General features: G+C 45.1%; 1 protein-coding gene across 4 annotated transcripts in view; it reads left to right on the top strand.

Annotated features, from left to right (window-relative positions):
• The first annotated feature begins 4,519 nt into the window (after window positions 1–4,519).
• The window catches only part of ADRA1D (adrenoceptor alpha 1D), a 40,100-nt gene continuing 29,946 nt past the window's right edge, over window positions 4,520–14,673 (top strand). For all 4 annotated transcript variants that reach the window (XR_007376809.1, XR_007376810.1, XM_048943654.1 and 1 more), the window contains exon 1: window positions 4,520–5,865. Coding sequence is in view for 2 of the 4 variants with exons in the window: in XM_048943654.1 (XP_048799611.1) it covers window positions 4,899–5,865 (967 nt within the window). In the remaining 2 variants the exon portion in view is untranslated. The remainder of the gene's footprint in view (window positions 5,866–14,673) is intronic.

Here is a 14,673-nt window from a genome sequence, read left to right on the forward strand (position 1 = left end):
AGACAAAGCAGAACATCCCCATGGAATGCTTCATTTCAAACACATCAACATTGCCACTGAAAAAGCAAACACTTCCAATCAGCTCTGCAAACCAGGCTTACTTCCTTATTTTATTTCCCCATCCTACCTCCTTTAGCATGGTGTTCAGAGCCTTTCTCCTACAATAAACAGCCCAGTCTTTTTCCTTGTCTCCTGCTCACTGTATTAAGCTGTGTCTAAGATTTTAGGTAGAAGATTGCTCTTGCATTCAGGAATCCAAAGGAGTTTCTGCTCCTGAGAGCCTTTTCTGTTGACCACAGCCAAGTTCAGAACATGAGTCTTAATTGCACTATGAGAATGATCAGAGGGAAATTAATGTGCTTTGTTACCCTTCTCCTTTCCTTTTATTTTGTTCTTTTTCCCTTTGTCTTTTTCTATACAGGCATTCAAAAATTAAACTAAAACTCAAAAGAAGTTCATAAATTAGCCTTCACATCAGCTGGCAACAAGGCATGAAATAGCAACAAAAAGAAAGTGTATGTTGTATCAGGAGAGACATTCTATTGGAGAGGATAGAGAGGCATCGGGGTCTGCTGCAGGAGGAAAAGCCCAGAGCAAGAGATGGATTTGGAAGAAGTAAACCTGTCCTTATTAAGTGGGCTTGGGCCACCATTGCCTTCTCATGTGTGGTCTGGAGACCACTGGTGGCAACCAGGACTGCAGAAAGACAGCAAAAAGGAAAAATGAAATGAAATGAAAAATAAATAAACAAAACAGACAAAGGAACAAACAAAAAGACGCATTCACAGATGCAGCAGAAAACTAACAAATGCACTAAAAGATATTAATGGTGTTGATGTGACAGTGGCCAGCATAGTTCAGGGAGCAATGCTGTGAAAAAAGAGCTGAGAACTTTAGTACTTTTTTTTTTCTTTTTCCTTTCAAACAAGACAGCAGCACAGGTTTGAATCATTGCTCACAATCACTTCCATCCCGTGTTTTATTATGTTTGAAGCCCTGGGGTCAGAGGATCAGAGAAGCCAGCAGAGCTCACTAGCCTCCAGCTGGACATGGCAACGAAGATCAGACCCATTTCCCAGGAGATCATTGAATTGCTGGCCCGTGGCAAGCCATGCACATCTCTACAATCACTTAAATACTATAATTCCAGCATGATGAGAACAGGATCCACCTCTCCAGTTGCTGGACCCAGGGGATGCTGCACACAGCTGCACTGTAGCTCATTCTCCTTTGCAGAGGAAAGGTGCACTGAAGGCATGGCACTGCGAGTGCAAATATGGAATACATGCAAATGTGGACCAAAGTGCTTTAAGCTGTGGTCTTCTGCACTGAGAAATTGCCTGACTTTTACAAGGCAAAGGCACAAGATGTAATTACCATGGTGTAAAACGTAACATGTTCATGGGATTCATGTGACTTCTATTTAAAAAGCCCCATGCACAGTGCCACACAGAGCCCCTGTGCCTGAAATTCAAGTCCTAGGATAAACTCAGCCCCAGACAGAAGGCAAAACATAGCGGGGAAAGAGCTGCCAAAGTCCCCATGCTGATGATGGATTGATGGTTGGACTACAGCATGTCAAAGTGGGCATGGTTGTGATGGGTTCATGGTTGGACCTGATGATCCTAGATGTCTTTTCCAACCTTTATGGCTCCATGATTGTATGAAAGGGGAGAAAACGTTGCAGTCCTTCCAAAACTCAAGAGATTGCCCATGTCCCAGGGTCTCACAGAGCTGTGTTCCTTTCAGGCACTTCTGTTCCTCCATGTAGACCTACAGGAGCACTTGGATTTGGGTTTAAGTGAGTTAGCATAAACCTGTCCCTTCTCAGTTTAAATCAACTGTCATAGAACCAGTTTAGAATGAAACAAGTAGACAGATGGAAGACAACAAGGGAGCTGGATTTCAATGAGTTGATGCTTATTAGCTGAGCTTCAGTGATGGTGTTGGATGTGCTCCCCCTTGCTTGGAGGAGAAAGGCACCAACACAACCCTGAAAGGTTCATGGGTCATGTCCCAACAACACGGGCAAGAGAGGTGGGTCAAGAAGAGGAGCAGAGCTCCCCCAAGAAGGACAAGACTCAGGGTAAATGGAATCTTCACCCTATTGGCATCTGTTAGCATGTCTTTTGGGAGAAACCTTTCTTTTCCAACCATTGTGCTTTACACAAGAAGCTCAGTCCAGACTTAACTTTGTAGAAATGCACATTCTCTTTTTCTCTTCATGTCACATAGAATAGTTGAGATATGTTTGTGCAGACAGCAATCTTTGTAGCTACAGAGATACAGCTACAAAATTCCATGCGTTGCAATCATCCCATGCTGAGTTGAGCATCCTAACAAGAAACAATAATTCATTTTGCCGGTTGACATGTTTTCATCAAAGCCTAAGGAAAACGAATAATTTGACCTCAAGTGTTGGGTGTTTGGGCTTCTCTTTTTAATTCACATTTTTTAATTCTCTTTTTTTCTTCTTCTTTTTTTTTTAATTAATTTTTAAGCAGAGCAAAACCATCCCGCTGAATATTTTCCTTGTACAGTATTTGTTCTTGATTACTTCTGCGTTCCAGTTGCTCTACTGTGCTCATTCCCAGCAGGGTCAAAAACCCAGCTCTAAGAAGATGGGTTAAATCTTAAGGGTCAGAAAAGTGCACAAAAGAAATGAGGAAGATCAATAATGTGTCATTTCCTGCAGTGAATGTCAAGGAAAATATATGGGAATTTATGTACTATCATTTTTTGTTCACTCTCATATCCACTGAATCAACAGACGTGCCCTGCTCTGTTAGTTAAATCACCTCTCTATCTACTTGAACTGCCCTTTAAAGCCTTTTTTTAATGCAATTTGTTAAGAAAGAAAAGTTGAAAACTCGTGGATAAACACACTGCAAGGAAATATTTCCTGTGTACAGTCAAAAGCAGCTGAGGGAGAACCCCTGTCCAACAGTGGAGTCAGTCCCCATCACAATGTATGGAAGCAGAAGAGTAGGGTCACTGGGAGGAAACCAGCATAAACAGGATTTGGTTTTATCAGTGGGAGAAAACAAAACAAAACAAAACAAAACAAAACAAAACACTGCTTAAATTATCCATAACTACGTGCCTATACATGTTTTAATCATATGTTGCTGTTTCAAAGTCCTGCAGCAGGTTAAGTTGCAGACACAGAGCTGCCAATCACTCAGAGTTGCTATCGCTGAGTGCAACATCCATCGTCCCTGCTACTGTTACAAGGGGTGAACAAGGGGCACCATGCTCACAAAGCAGGCAGGATGCCTGGGCTGGAGCATCTGGGGGGAAGCAACCAGTGCTGGCAAGGATGCTTGCTGGAAGTCCTGTGTGTTAGGCATGAAAGACCTAACAGACCCGTAGGGCACCATTTTGGTGGGATGTTGAAGAATGGAAGATGGGTGGGATGCCCTTGCTGGGCATCACTGTGGTGGGGTGCTGACGATGGGGAGTGATGGAAGGGGGTTTCCAGCTTTTTGGGCATCATTCTGCTGTGATGCTAGAGCAGGAGGGTAATAATCAACATTGTAGGGCTTCACATCCTGCTCTGGGTGGTGAAGCACTGGAACTGGTTGCCCGAGGAGGTTGTGGATGCCCCATCCCTGGAGGCATTCAATGCCAGGCTGGATGTGGCTCTGGGCAGCCTGGTCTGCTGTTTGGTGACCCTGCACGTAGCAGGGGGTTGGAACTAAATGAACATTGTGGTCCTTTTCAACTCAGGTGATTCTATGATTCTATGATTCTATGATTGTAGTGGGATGCTGAAGATGAGGAGTGAGGGGTAAGGGTTTCTTGCCTCGCAGGACATCATTCTATTGAGATGCTAAGGATGGAGGGTTTGCTGCCTACCCTGCAAGGCACATTCCCAATGGGACGCTGAAGATGTGGGTGACCCAGCATCCCTTCCAAACAGCCTCTCTGTGCGGTATAGAGGTCGAGTCTGTGGTACAGTGGGTACCACATCCTCTCCTCTGCCCCATCCCACTGCAACGACCCCCGGAGGGGGTAAGGGGGAGGGGGAGGGGAGGGTGGGGGGTTGATGTCCGACCGTGCCGCGGGGCAATCCCTGCGCTCTGCTGCTCCCTGGCGGCTGCGGGCGGCGGGACGGCGATCTCCGGCTGCTGCCCCGTTCCGGGGCGTTTGCATCCCAGCGCTGCCTGAATCCCCGAGCGGTGCCTGATGATGCCCACGAATGTGCGCCCTCTCCCCTCGCCGCTGCCCGCCCCTGCCGTGATGCTTCCCCACTCTCCCACGCGTGTCCATCCCTGGGGGTTCCTTTCCCCCCCACCCCGGTGAGTCCTATCGCCCCGTGTGGGTGCCTCCACCCGACTGGGTCCTGTCCCCGCGACTGGATGCCTGTCCCCCACATCTTTTTGCCTCCCCGCGGGTTGTGCTACCGGCTTTGCCCTGCCCCGGGGCTCGCCTCGCCCCGTAGAGCCGCACCGCCTCCTCCTTCTCCTTCTCCTCCTCCTCCTCCTCCTCCTCCTCCACCTGACACCCCCCGGACCGGCCCACCCCTCCTTCCCTCCCTTCGCCCCTCCCGGAGCTCTCTCGACCGAGCGGGGAAAGCGAACAGAGCCACCGAACGCTGCTCAGCCGCTGCCCCAGCGCAGCCCCGGAGCATGCGAGGGCAGCGGGGGGGGCCCGTCCTCGCTGCCCCCCTCGGTGGGACGGCGGCGGGGCCGTCGCGGGGAGGGGGGCACCGCAATCCGGCGTGAAAAGGGCTTGGAAATCCCTCCATCCCGACTCGGGGGAGGCAGACCTTGCCCCAGTTTTTGGGGGTGAGGTGCTGAGCGAGTGGTGGAGGGGGCTGCGAGGATCATGCCGGGGGGGCTGCGCCTCGGCATCGCTTTCTCCTCGCCCTCCATGGAGCCTGGACTTTTTTTACGATGACTTTCCCTGAGCTGAGCAATGGCAGCTTGAGTGGGAACAGGACGGGACAGGGCAGCCAGAGCGGTGCCAACCGATCCTGGGGGCTGCAAGGTGAGGAGTCCCCCGAAGGCAACGGCACCACGCTGACATTCGCCTTGGACGTGCAGGCGGTGGGTGTGGGGGTCTTCTTGGCTATCTTCATCCTCTCGGCCATCGTGGGCAACATCCTCGTCATCCTGTCTGTGGCTTGCAACCGGCACCTGCAGACAGTCACCAACTACTTCATCGTCAACCTGGCCATCGCCGACCTGCTGCTCAGCACCACCGTGCTGCCCTTCTCGGCCACTTTGGAGGTGTTGGGTTTTTGGGTGTTTGGCCGCATCTTCTGCAACATCTGGGCAGCGGTGGACGTGTTGTGCTGCTCCGCCTCCATCATGAGCTTGTGCATCATCTCCGTGGACAGGTATATCGGCGTCAAGTATTCCCTCAAGTATCCCACCATCATGACAGAGAGGAAGGCTGGGGTCATCCTGGTGGTGGTCTGGCTCTCCTCCATGGTCATCTCCATTGGGCCGCTGCTGGGGTGGAAGGAGCCGCCGCCGCCAGATGAGAGCATCTGTAGCATCACCGAGGAGCCAGGCTATGCCCTGTTCTCTTCCCTTTTCTCCTTCTACCTGCCCCTCATGGTCATCTTGGTGATGTACTTCAGGATCTACGTGGTGGCCAGGAGGACAACCCGGAGCTTGGAGGCGGGGGTCAAGAAGGAAAGGAATAAATCCATGGAGGTGGTGCTGCGCATCCACTGCCGCAGCGTGCTGGAGGAGCCTCTCTCCAGCACCAGGAGCAAGGGACACAACTTCAGGAGCTCCCTCTCTGTGCGGCTCCTCAAGTTCTCCCGTGAGAAAAAAGCAGCCAAGACTCTTGCCATCGTTGTGGGCGTTTTCATCCTCTGTTGGTTCCCCTTCTTCTTCGTCCTGCCTTTTGGTAAGTGACCCTGTTCCTTGTCCCAGCCTGAGCCCTGTGGCCTTACTCCTTGGTATAAACTTTCAGGACACAATTCGTGTGTGGAGATGAGGGAAAGGTGACAGATAGAACAAGAACCCAGCCGTGAATTAATCCAATTAATTAGCACTTGTTCAATATTTATTAATCGGAGGCACATAATCCATCAAAATATACAGCAACGGGATAAAATAGCAACAAAAAAAAAATTGGCTTAGTTAATTTATTCTGCATTCAGTACTTTAATTAATGAAGTTCAGGCTGGGGAGGCAGCTCTGTTTTGAACAGGCTGTAATTACAGCACAAGTGTTCCCAACAGCTTTACAGTTCTGTCCCCATTTTCTCTTCACCCCAGTTTTGGGGAGGGCACCTTAACTGCCTCCATGTGCTCAGGGCTTCCACCCCAGCTGGGAACTGGTGGTGATGCTGAAGATGAGGGAAGTTTAACCCTGCACGGGGCATGTTTAGTGGGCATGGTGGGGACGGGTGGATCGTTGGTGATCTAAGAAGTCTTTTCCAACCTTAAGGATTCTATGAATCTCTGTCAGAGGCTGAAACATGAGTCCTGATGACTTCTCAGGAAGCTGAAGTTGCATTGGGACCTGGAGCAGGTCCAGGTCTTACCTTGAATGGTGATGGCCTTGGGTGGTCTTCCTCCCACGAGAGTCATGCCCTCAGTTCCTGGCTTTGGGTGTTCAGTTGGGTTTGTCTGCCAGGTTGTGCTCTAAAGTTTTGACAAGACCCCTTCCAGCACAAACACAACCCCTGGCCCACAAAATGCAGGGAACCCAGAGCTTTTCACCTCAACTCATAGAGCAGCAATCATCAGCTCAAGGGAACACATTAATCATCTGGAGTGATGTAGCTAAATAAGGGGAGAAAGCAAAAGTGTTAAAATAACTTCCGAATGTACACCATGGGCTTTGCACAGAGCTCAGCAAAGCAGGGAGGTCTGTCACCCACTGTGGGAACTTTGTGTCCACAATCCATCACACTTCTCGTGTCAGAGTAGGGAAACACTCTCAGCTCTGCTAAGTGATCACCCAGTGTGAGTAGGGATGTTGGTGCTTTAGCTCAGGCTGTGGTAAGCTTCTCTAGCTATGAAAGCCAAAATCTGAGAATACCTCAGTTTCCCTTTCAATATTGGGGGATTTTTTTTAGTGTTTTCCACTGACAAAAATATTTTTTTTAAATCTTATCTGTCCTGCCTTGAAACCCTTGAAGCAGCTCCTGCAGTGATGTAAGTCACAACTGTTGCACTGAAGTAAAAGGAAAATGCTGATTTATGCCAGCTAAAAATCCAGGCTTTATTCCTTAAGTGCCTCCTCTGAACCCGTTTTCTTCCTCCAAGCTTGCAAGTTCTTTATAAACACAGTTTTGATCTCCACTTCCTGCCGTATTATGTGCATAATATAAACACAGCAAAAGTTCATTTATTTTGTGACTACAAAGTATGCTGCCTTTGATTTCACCTCCCTTTCATTAATTGCTTTTTCTGATTCAAGTCAGCTAATCATTCAATGCTATCTAGGAGGAAGACAGAAACTTTTGCAAAGTCCAATCTGTGATTCTACAGCTCAGGAGATGACATTCAGAGAAATCAGTGAAGTTCACTGCAAATCCATGCATTGAGAAGCTCTTTTTTGGAATGGTTGTAAATGGTTAAGTGGAAAGGCCTTTGTACTTGCTGGACAAACATGAGAACGTATTTGGAGCCAATTGGAAATGTTATAAATGTATATATTTTTAACGAAAGTGAAACACTGATTGGGAACAAGTAACATTTTCATTTGAAGTTAAACATATTGTTCCAATTTAAGGAAAGGATGAAAAGAAGTTTATTAAAGAACGAGCACTCAGGTGCATTTCAGCATGAGATGCTGCATTAAAATGTAATGAATGTGCTCCCTTTTCTTCTGAAAATATGAAAACATTTTGACTTTCTTATTCTATTGGTCATGAGTTTGCAAGAAGTAGCCATTGACTGTTGACCAACTGTTGCCTGAATGGGGATAAGTGATGAGTAAAGCCTTCCAGCTCTGCATAGCATGGGCTGAGTAATCAGAACATCTGCAAATGGCTCTGCCAGCAGCGTCTGTGTTAGGCTGTGCACGTCTTTGCATCTTTGTGCAGCACAGCTTCCACTTTAATTAAACAAAATGAATATTTATCACATCAGCGCTGAGAAGCTACTACAGATTTTAAGTAATGGGACCCATGTATGCACTGAGTGCTCTCAGTTGTTTCTCCGTGCTTGAGTAATCTGCAAACGTGCTTCTTTAAATCAGCTCTCATTTCTAAATACCTCCACAGACTACTTATCAGCTGAGTAATTTAGCTCTTGGGCTTGTGATACATGTCCCCAAGCATAAGATGCCATCTCCAGGAGTTTTAACACAATTACTGGTTTGCACGGCTAATGAGAGTTTTTAAGCTGCAGGTTGTTCAACAAGAGATGAAATCCTAATTACAAGATAGTCCTAATGGGCTGTGTCTTTTGCTGGGTGTATAGTAGACCTCTACTAACCTGCCTTATCTGGTTATCCCATGTAATGGTTGTGATTTATGCCAGGATGCCTCTTCGCTTTCCAAAGACCTGGCAAGGGAACATAACTGGAGGCTTCTCAGAGATGCTGGGCAGGTATTAAAGGGTAATCTGTATGATACAGTTGATGTTCCTTTGGTTCTCATCAGTACCTCCTCCATCTCAGCTGTAGAGACATGAGATATAACCTAGTCTAGATATTTTGAAGTTTAATGGAAGCAAAATTCTCACGTGAGGAAAAGCTCAATGCTGTATCAGCTCAACCTTTTATTAGACACAGAAGAATCTACACATCAGCTGTCTCCTTAGGAACACAACCATAGAGAACTCATTGGCTCTTCTGCTAATGGAAAACCAAGGTTAGGTGCTGAATTAGTCCTTTCAGTAGACATTTATGCAGTAGTTGAAGGAACCAAAATCCTCCATACAACACCTGTAGATACTTAGCTCGGGTCTCCAGTGTGATGCAAGAGGAAATAAATAAGAAAATGATAATACAGCTCTGCTTCCCATCCACTCTTCAGTGTCTAGGGAGCATGAAAAGATCCCAACTGGGACCCAATTTGGGACCACAGGAGAGTGAAGGCAAAGCTTTTCTTCATCACCACCCCAGGAGCATGCAGGAGGAATAACCATGCCTTGGGATGAAGTATGTACCTCGGATGGTACCTCCAAAACTCTTGGTTTTTAACAAGGGTAGTCCAGTCTGGGTGGTGGGCTCCTATGTTTGTTGTTCTTTGGATTAGATTTTGAGGGATGTGGTTAGTGGGCATGGCTGCGATGGGTTGATGTTTGGACTTCATGATGCCAGAGGTCTTTTTGATCCTTAATGATTGCATGAAGTCACTGCCAATGTGAGAAGGGCACAACACCCATGGCTAGTGCCACTCAAGGCCAAAGTTGACAACCTAAGGATCCATTCACCCTGTCTCCCCACAAACAGCATCTTACTCAGACAAGAAATCCCTCAGTACAAGAAAAATCCTTGTCTTACACTTGCCTAGAGAAACAGTATCCTGGCTTTTTTTTCTTCTCATCCTGAAGGCAGCTACATAAACTGGGTTAAGAAAGGTTTTCTTCAAGCCAAAATGAAATTACTTTTGTAGGTACTATTTTGCAGAGGGCAGAAGATGTCCTTTCACAAAATATTTTGCACAAGATGGGCTCACAGAGGCATAGCATTGCTCATATTTTGTAAACTAACTTGTAAAATAAATGATGGAGAGGACAGTGTGGGTAGAAGCACATTTCAGATGAGACAGGGTCTCTTCTGGTAGGAGAATCTAATTCTATTCTAGTAGAAGAGCATTTAGCACATTTTCCTAAGGAAAAGCAGGGCTTATATCATCACTCTATGCCTATGTGCATGTCAACCTTTTCCCACCCTTTGCTGAAGCCTTTCATCAATCTCAGTTGCATTTAAGAAAGTGCTGAACATCTCCAATCTATTAAATTCCCACAAGCTTCATTAATGTGGGCAGATAGGCAAATGAGTGGAAACTTAGATACCCTTTCCCATGGAGGGAAAATTGACAGATCGATGGGTGGGTGGTTGGATTTGGTGATCATAGAGAGGTCTTTTCCAACCTTAGTGATTTTTTATTTGATTCTGTGATTGCAGAGTGAATTTTGCTCCTTTCTAGACACTAAAGAATTATTCACTAAAAATGCACATTTCCACAGAAAATCAGACTTCTTTAATTTTGTTGCGCTCAGGAGGACCTGCTCTAATTTGAGAGAAGGAGGATAAAAGAGAAACCATTCAGATACTTTGATCATAAGGACAATGCCTTATATCTCCTGAAATGTTCTGAGTCATGGTGGAAGTGGCAGAATTGGCATGGAAAAAGAAATGGGCAGCTGCTTTGACCTGGAGAAGGATTTTTGACTGGATAGTGGGATGAACTGGAATCAAAGCATCAAGTAAAACAGAAAGCAGAGCAACAGCAAGGGACTATTCCATCCGCCAAATGTTCCCCACTGATCCTGAGCCACAGGAACCATAATTCCTTAAAAATGCCAGCAAAGATATAAGCCCAGAGGCTCAAAATCTGTTCAGTGCCAGGCTCCAATTTGATTTATTGGACACCACCCAGGCAAAAGAGAAAATTCTTCTCATCTGCTTTCCACCATAGGATTTTTTCCATCAAATGGATTTGTACCACATTAGAACAAATTAGCTAAATCATGGGGGATGGATGGATCTTCCAGCCTATCTACTTATCTCAAGGAAAGATTACTTGGCCCTGAACCATTCCTGACCTTTTTCTTCAAATCTATTTTTAAAGTACTGCAGTATGGGCAAATCCATTAATTTCCCAGGAATATTAAGCTGCTGCTTAATCAGTTTTCAAATGTACTTTCTGCAAATTTTCTTTCCTGGTTCAGGGTATCTACAATAACTTCAGAGCTTTGTTGCAGCCTACCAGAATTTCGTTTTGTATGGCATGATGTCTAGGATGTGCATGGAAGGCAAGGCAGGGGGACACATGGGAGAGTCTGGGTATGTACAGCCCATGGCTATGAGTGATCCACATTGATTGCATCTACCTGAAGATAATCTGGAACAGGCAAACTGTCTATGTCTGTTGCACTGAGTGACACGGTTCAGTGTTGTGGTGGGGATGGAGTGATGACTGGATTTTATTTTAATGGTCTTTTCCAGCCTTAATGATTCTATGACTCTATGAAATAGATAGCAAAAAAGAATGTTTAGAGCCCAAGTGTGTGCACAGTTCTCTTTCTACCCACCACTCTATGTAGAAGGCAACAGATGGATGCTTGTAATACAGTTTCTCTGCCTTGTTACAAGAGATGCAGCAATCTGGACCTCAAACCACAACCTAGACACCCAACTTTAAACATATGCTCTTTCCTACTTGGCCAAAGCAGTGTAGTGACTCAATGAAGTGACTGAGAATAGGACCCAGATCTCCCATGGCCTATATATGGGATTACTGTGCTTCCATTCCACCCACTGCTCCACCAAATAAAACTATTTAAAGCCAAATGTCTGGTTTTTTTTATCTCTGTGCCTTGACGCATCAGGAGGCAGTTGCTATAATGGATGCACCCCAAACATTGAAAACATTGAAAAATGTGAAGCTACTGTGGTTCAGTGGGCAGAAAGTTATAAATTCTCTCAACAGGAATTTTCAAACCAATAGGAAAATATGCAGTGTAACGTTAAATGCATTTATATTAAGCTGAGAGCTTGAAAGGTTTATTATCCTTACACACACAAAACTTTGTCCAAGATATTACGAGAGGCAGTTTTTAATTCCCTTGATCTATCTGCATTAATTCATATCTGGATAAATATTTACTCACTAATTCTCCTGAACTGGTTAATGGATGTAGCAACAATTGTTCTTTGTCGTGATCATGCAAGGCAGCTGATTAATCTTCCTGAACCAGCTTGTTTTTAATTGGTTTTGTCACAACAAACAGCATTAACTAGGTCTTAGCAACCGTGTCATGATAGGAAGTTGTGTTGTAAAATGTTCTTACTACCTGCAGGCTTTAATTAGAGATGCATTCACTTTAATGAATATATACATCAGTTTTGCTCGAGGTTTTTTCAGAAACTGAATGTATTTTCTCTCGGAAAGCAACGCAAATCAATTGTTCAGGATTTTTACCTGATAGGATTCCTGTGCTTTATTCCAGGTAGGGTAGACAGGGTTGATAGTACCTACTAAGATTATTGGACCCCTCTCAAATAAAGTCCCACTTTCTAGTGTCAAATAATCTTAGGGAAAGTTTTCCATTCCTACTGTAAAGACAGTCCCTGGCTTTGGATGCCAACAGTGCTGTCTTCAGTCCATTCCTCTTCAGTTTTCTACGTAGGCAGTAATGAAGAAGATGTATTTTTAGTCTGCGGTTCATCTCATCCTAATGTTCCTAACTAAACCAGAAACATGAAAACTTTTGACCCCAAAAGCACCAAGGGCTAAATAAAGACATTTTGGAACTGCATGGTAGGTAGGATGGTAAAACGGTTCTAAGGCAGCTTTGTCTCCTCAAAGATAGATATATATGTTCATAAATATATATGTGTTTGTCACTGAGATAAGTACCTTCATAAATCCATGAGGAAACAAATAATTCTGTCATCAGAGCAGGGCTGAGCAGAGTGATTTATAAATCTTGAAGCCACGTACTTACCAGTGAGGAGACACTGAATAGCTTTGTTGAGCTATTACTCAACTAAGTATCCACTTCTCCTTGAAGCTGCCGTGGCAGGGGCACTGCAGTAAGAGAAGAATTCTGAAATTAAAATTAAACTCTTTAAATGCAAGAAATTGAAGTTTTGTAAATGTGCTTCCACTTTGACTTTGTCTATCTTTTGAGTCTTCAACTTTGCAAGTCCACTACTTTTCATTTTGAAGTTTTGTTACATAAGTTGTAGTACAAAGTGTTTGGAAATCAGTCTACACTTAGCATAGGTGAGTTAAATGAGACAGTTTTTATCACAGGAATTAATTGTGAAGCAAGGAACATAAGAATCTAATAAAATATTTGAGAAAATATATATTTACAGCAGTGGAAGACCAGAACTGGTAGTTGCAAGGGCTGTAGTCCATATGTATCCAGCCCATGAGTGTTATGCTTTTTTTTTACCCTCTTTTTATTATGTTTTAGTAAAAAATAGCTTTTAAAAGAAGTTTTGTTATTTATACACATTAACTATATTTTAATTTTATTCCAAAGACATTTCCTCTTCACTCAATGCAGTCCGGGCAAACCAAAAGTTTGGACACCCATCTGGTGTGGTCTGTGCACTGTATTTTCATCAGTTGTCTTTCCATGTGCACTAATCGGATTCCTACAGGCATCTTTCATGTTTTTAAGATAAACCCACAAATCCAAGCAATGCTGATGAGGACAGATGTTGTCTGAAAAAGCAAGGTTTATAACCTTTGTGTTCATAAACTTATGGCCATGAGGTCGGGGACAGCCATTCCCTTGTCACTGTGGTGGAGCCCCTCATTCACAGTAGCTCATTTCTTCACACGGGATTTGAGATTTGAATCTAGGAAATGGAGTTGGAGAAGTGGAAGGTGGTGAGGAGATGAGATGGAAGAGCAGTAGGCATGGGATGCAGTGAGACCAGCGAGGTGCAGGGATGCTCGAACTGGGATCACTTCTTGTCTCCATCAGCCCTGAGATCGTAGGGTTTCAATGTAACACAAAACCAGTGGGTTTGCTGAGCCCCAAAACAGAGCTGTCTCCTTTCTCTCCCAGTGCTCAAACCCCACAGGAGTGTTTCCAAGTGCCAAATGTCATTTATGGTCGTGTTTTTGTTTACGCACCTGCTATTACTTTGGTTCTGGTTGGGAGGGTTTGGGGATTTGCAAGTAAGTGAGTTCATGAGGAATTGCTTCAGAATTAAAGTTCAGCAGCTGGATGCTTCCATGGGAGAAATACTTTCTCATTTGGCAGTTAATCATCATTGGTATTCGCTGTAAATATTTCCTTTGAAGTGCCATTAGGGACAGTGAGTGATGAGCACTTCCTTCTTTGCCTTTGCAAGCTCTTTCTATCTGGAGAGTTCTGAACCCTTCACACCTGGAACTGAACACACAGCCCCAAACACCCTCTTTTCTCCCACTTCCTAAAGAGCATCTTGTAGCCACAGCAGTGCAAAAATGATGTGGTGGGTATTCACTGGTGGCATTGACCATCTGCACTCCAGGCTGGCGAGGAAATCTGACAGAGGTAAAATTCACACCCTCCCACACATTGTAAACTGAGGACAAACTTGTCCCAGTGGTGACAGCTCTACAGTTCAAAGGACCACATAGGAACAAGGAGAACATGCACAGGTGGCCTTAGGAGGGAAGGAGACAACACAGTTCATCATCATTTGGTGCTAGAGATACTGAGGCACTGCTAACAGACATACAGTCATTTGGTAGCTCTCCAGCATTGCTGACACACCAGTCAGCCACTTCTGCCTGTCCTACTTTCTCTGTTATAACTCTGCGTAAAAATCATCATGCTGAAACAGAAGACCGTACTTCTCCTTGCACCATAATTTATGGGCATGATTAGCCCAAGGATGGATTTACTGGAGTGGCTGGAACAGGATATGGCTGTTTAGCTGCTCCTAATGAATAGCCTTTCTCTAAGAGTTCTCCTTAGCTGTTGCATCTGGAGCAGAGCCAGAGAACCACCAGGTCTGGTGGCAGAGACTCAACTGTCAGCTCACTAAAGAGAGGGCATTTCCTCCACCCGGGAAG

Source organism: Lagopus muta, chromosome 4, assembly GCF_023343835.1.
Source record: "Lagopus muta isolate bLagMut1 chromosome 4, bLagMut1 primary, whole genome shotgun sequence".
Taxonomy (NCBI): domain Eukaryota; kingdom Metazoa; phylum Chordata; class Aves; order Galliformes; family Phasianidae; genus Lagopus; species Lagopus muta.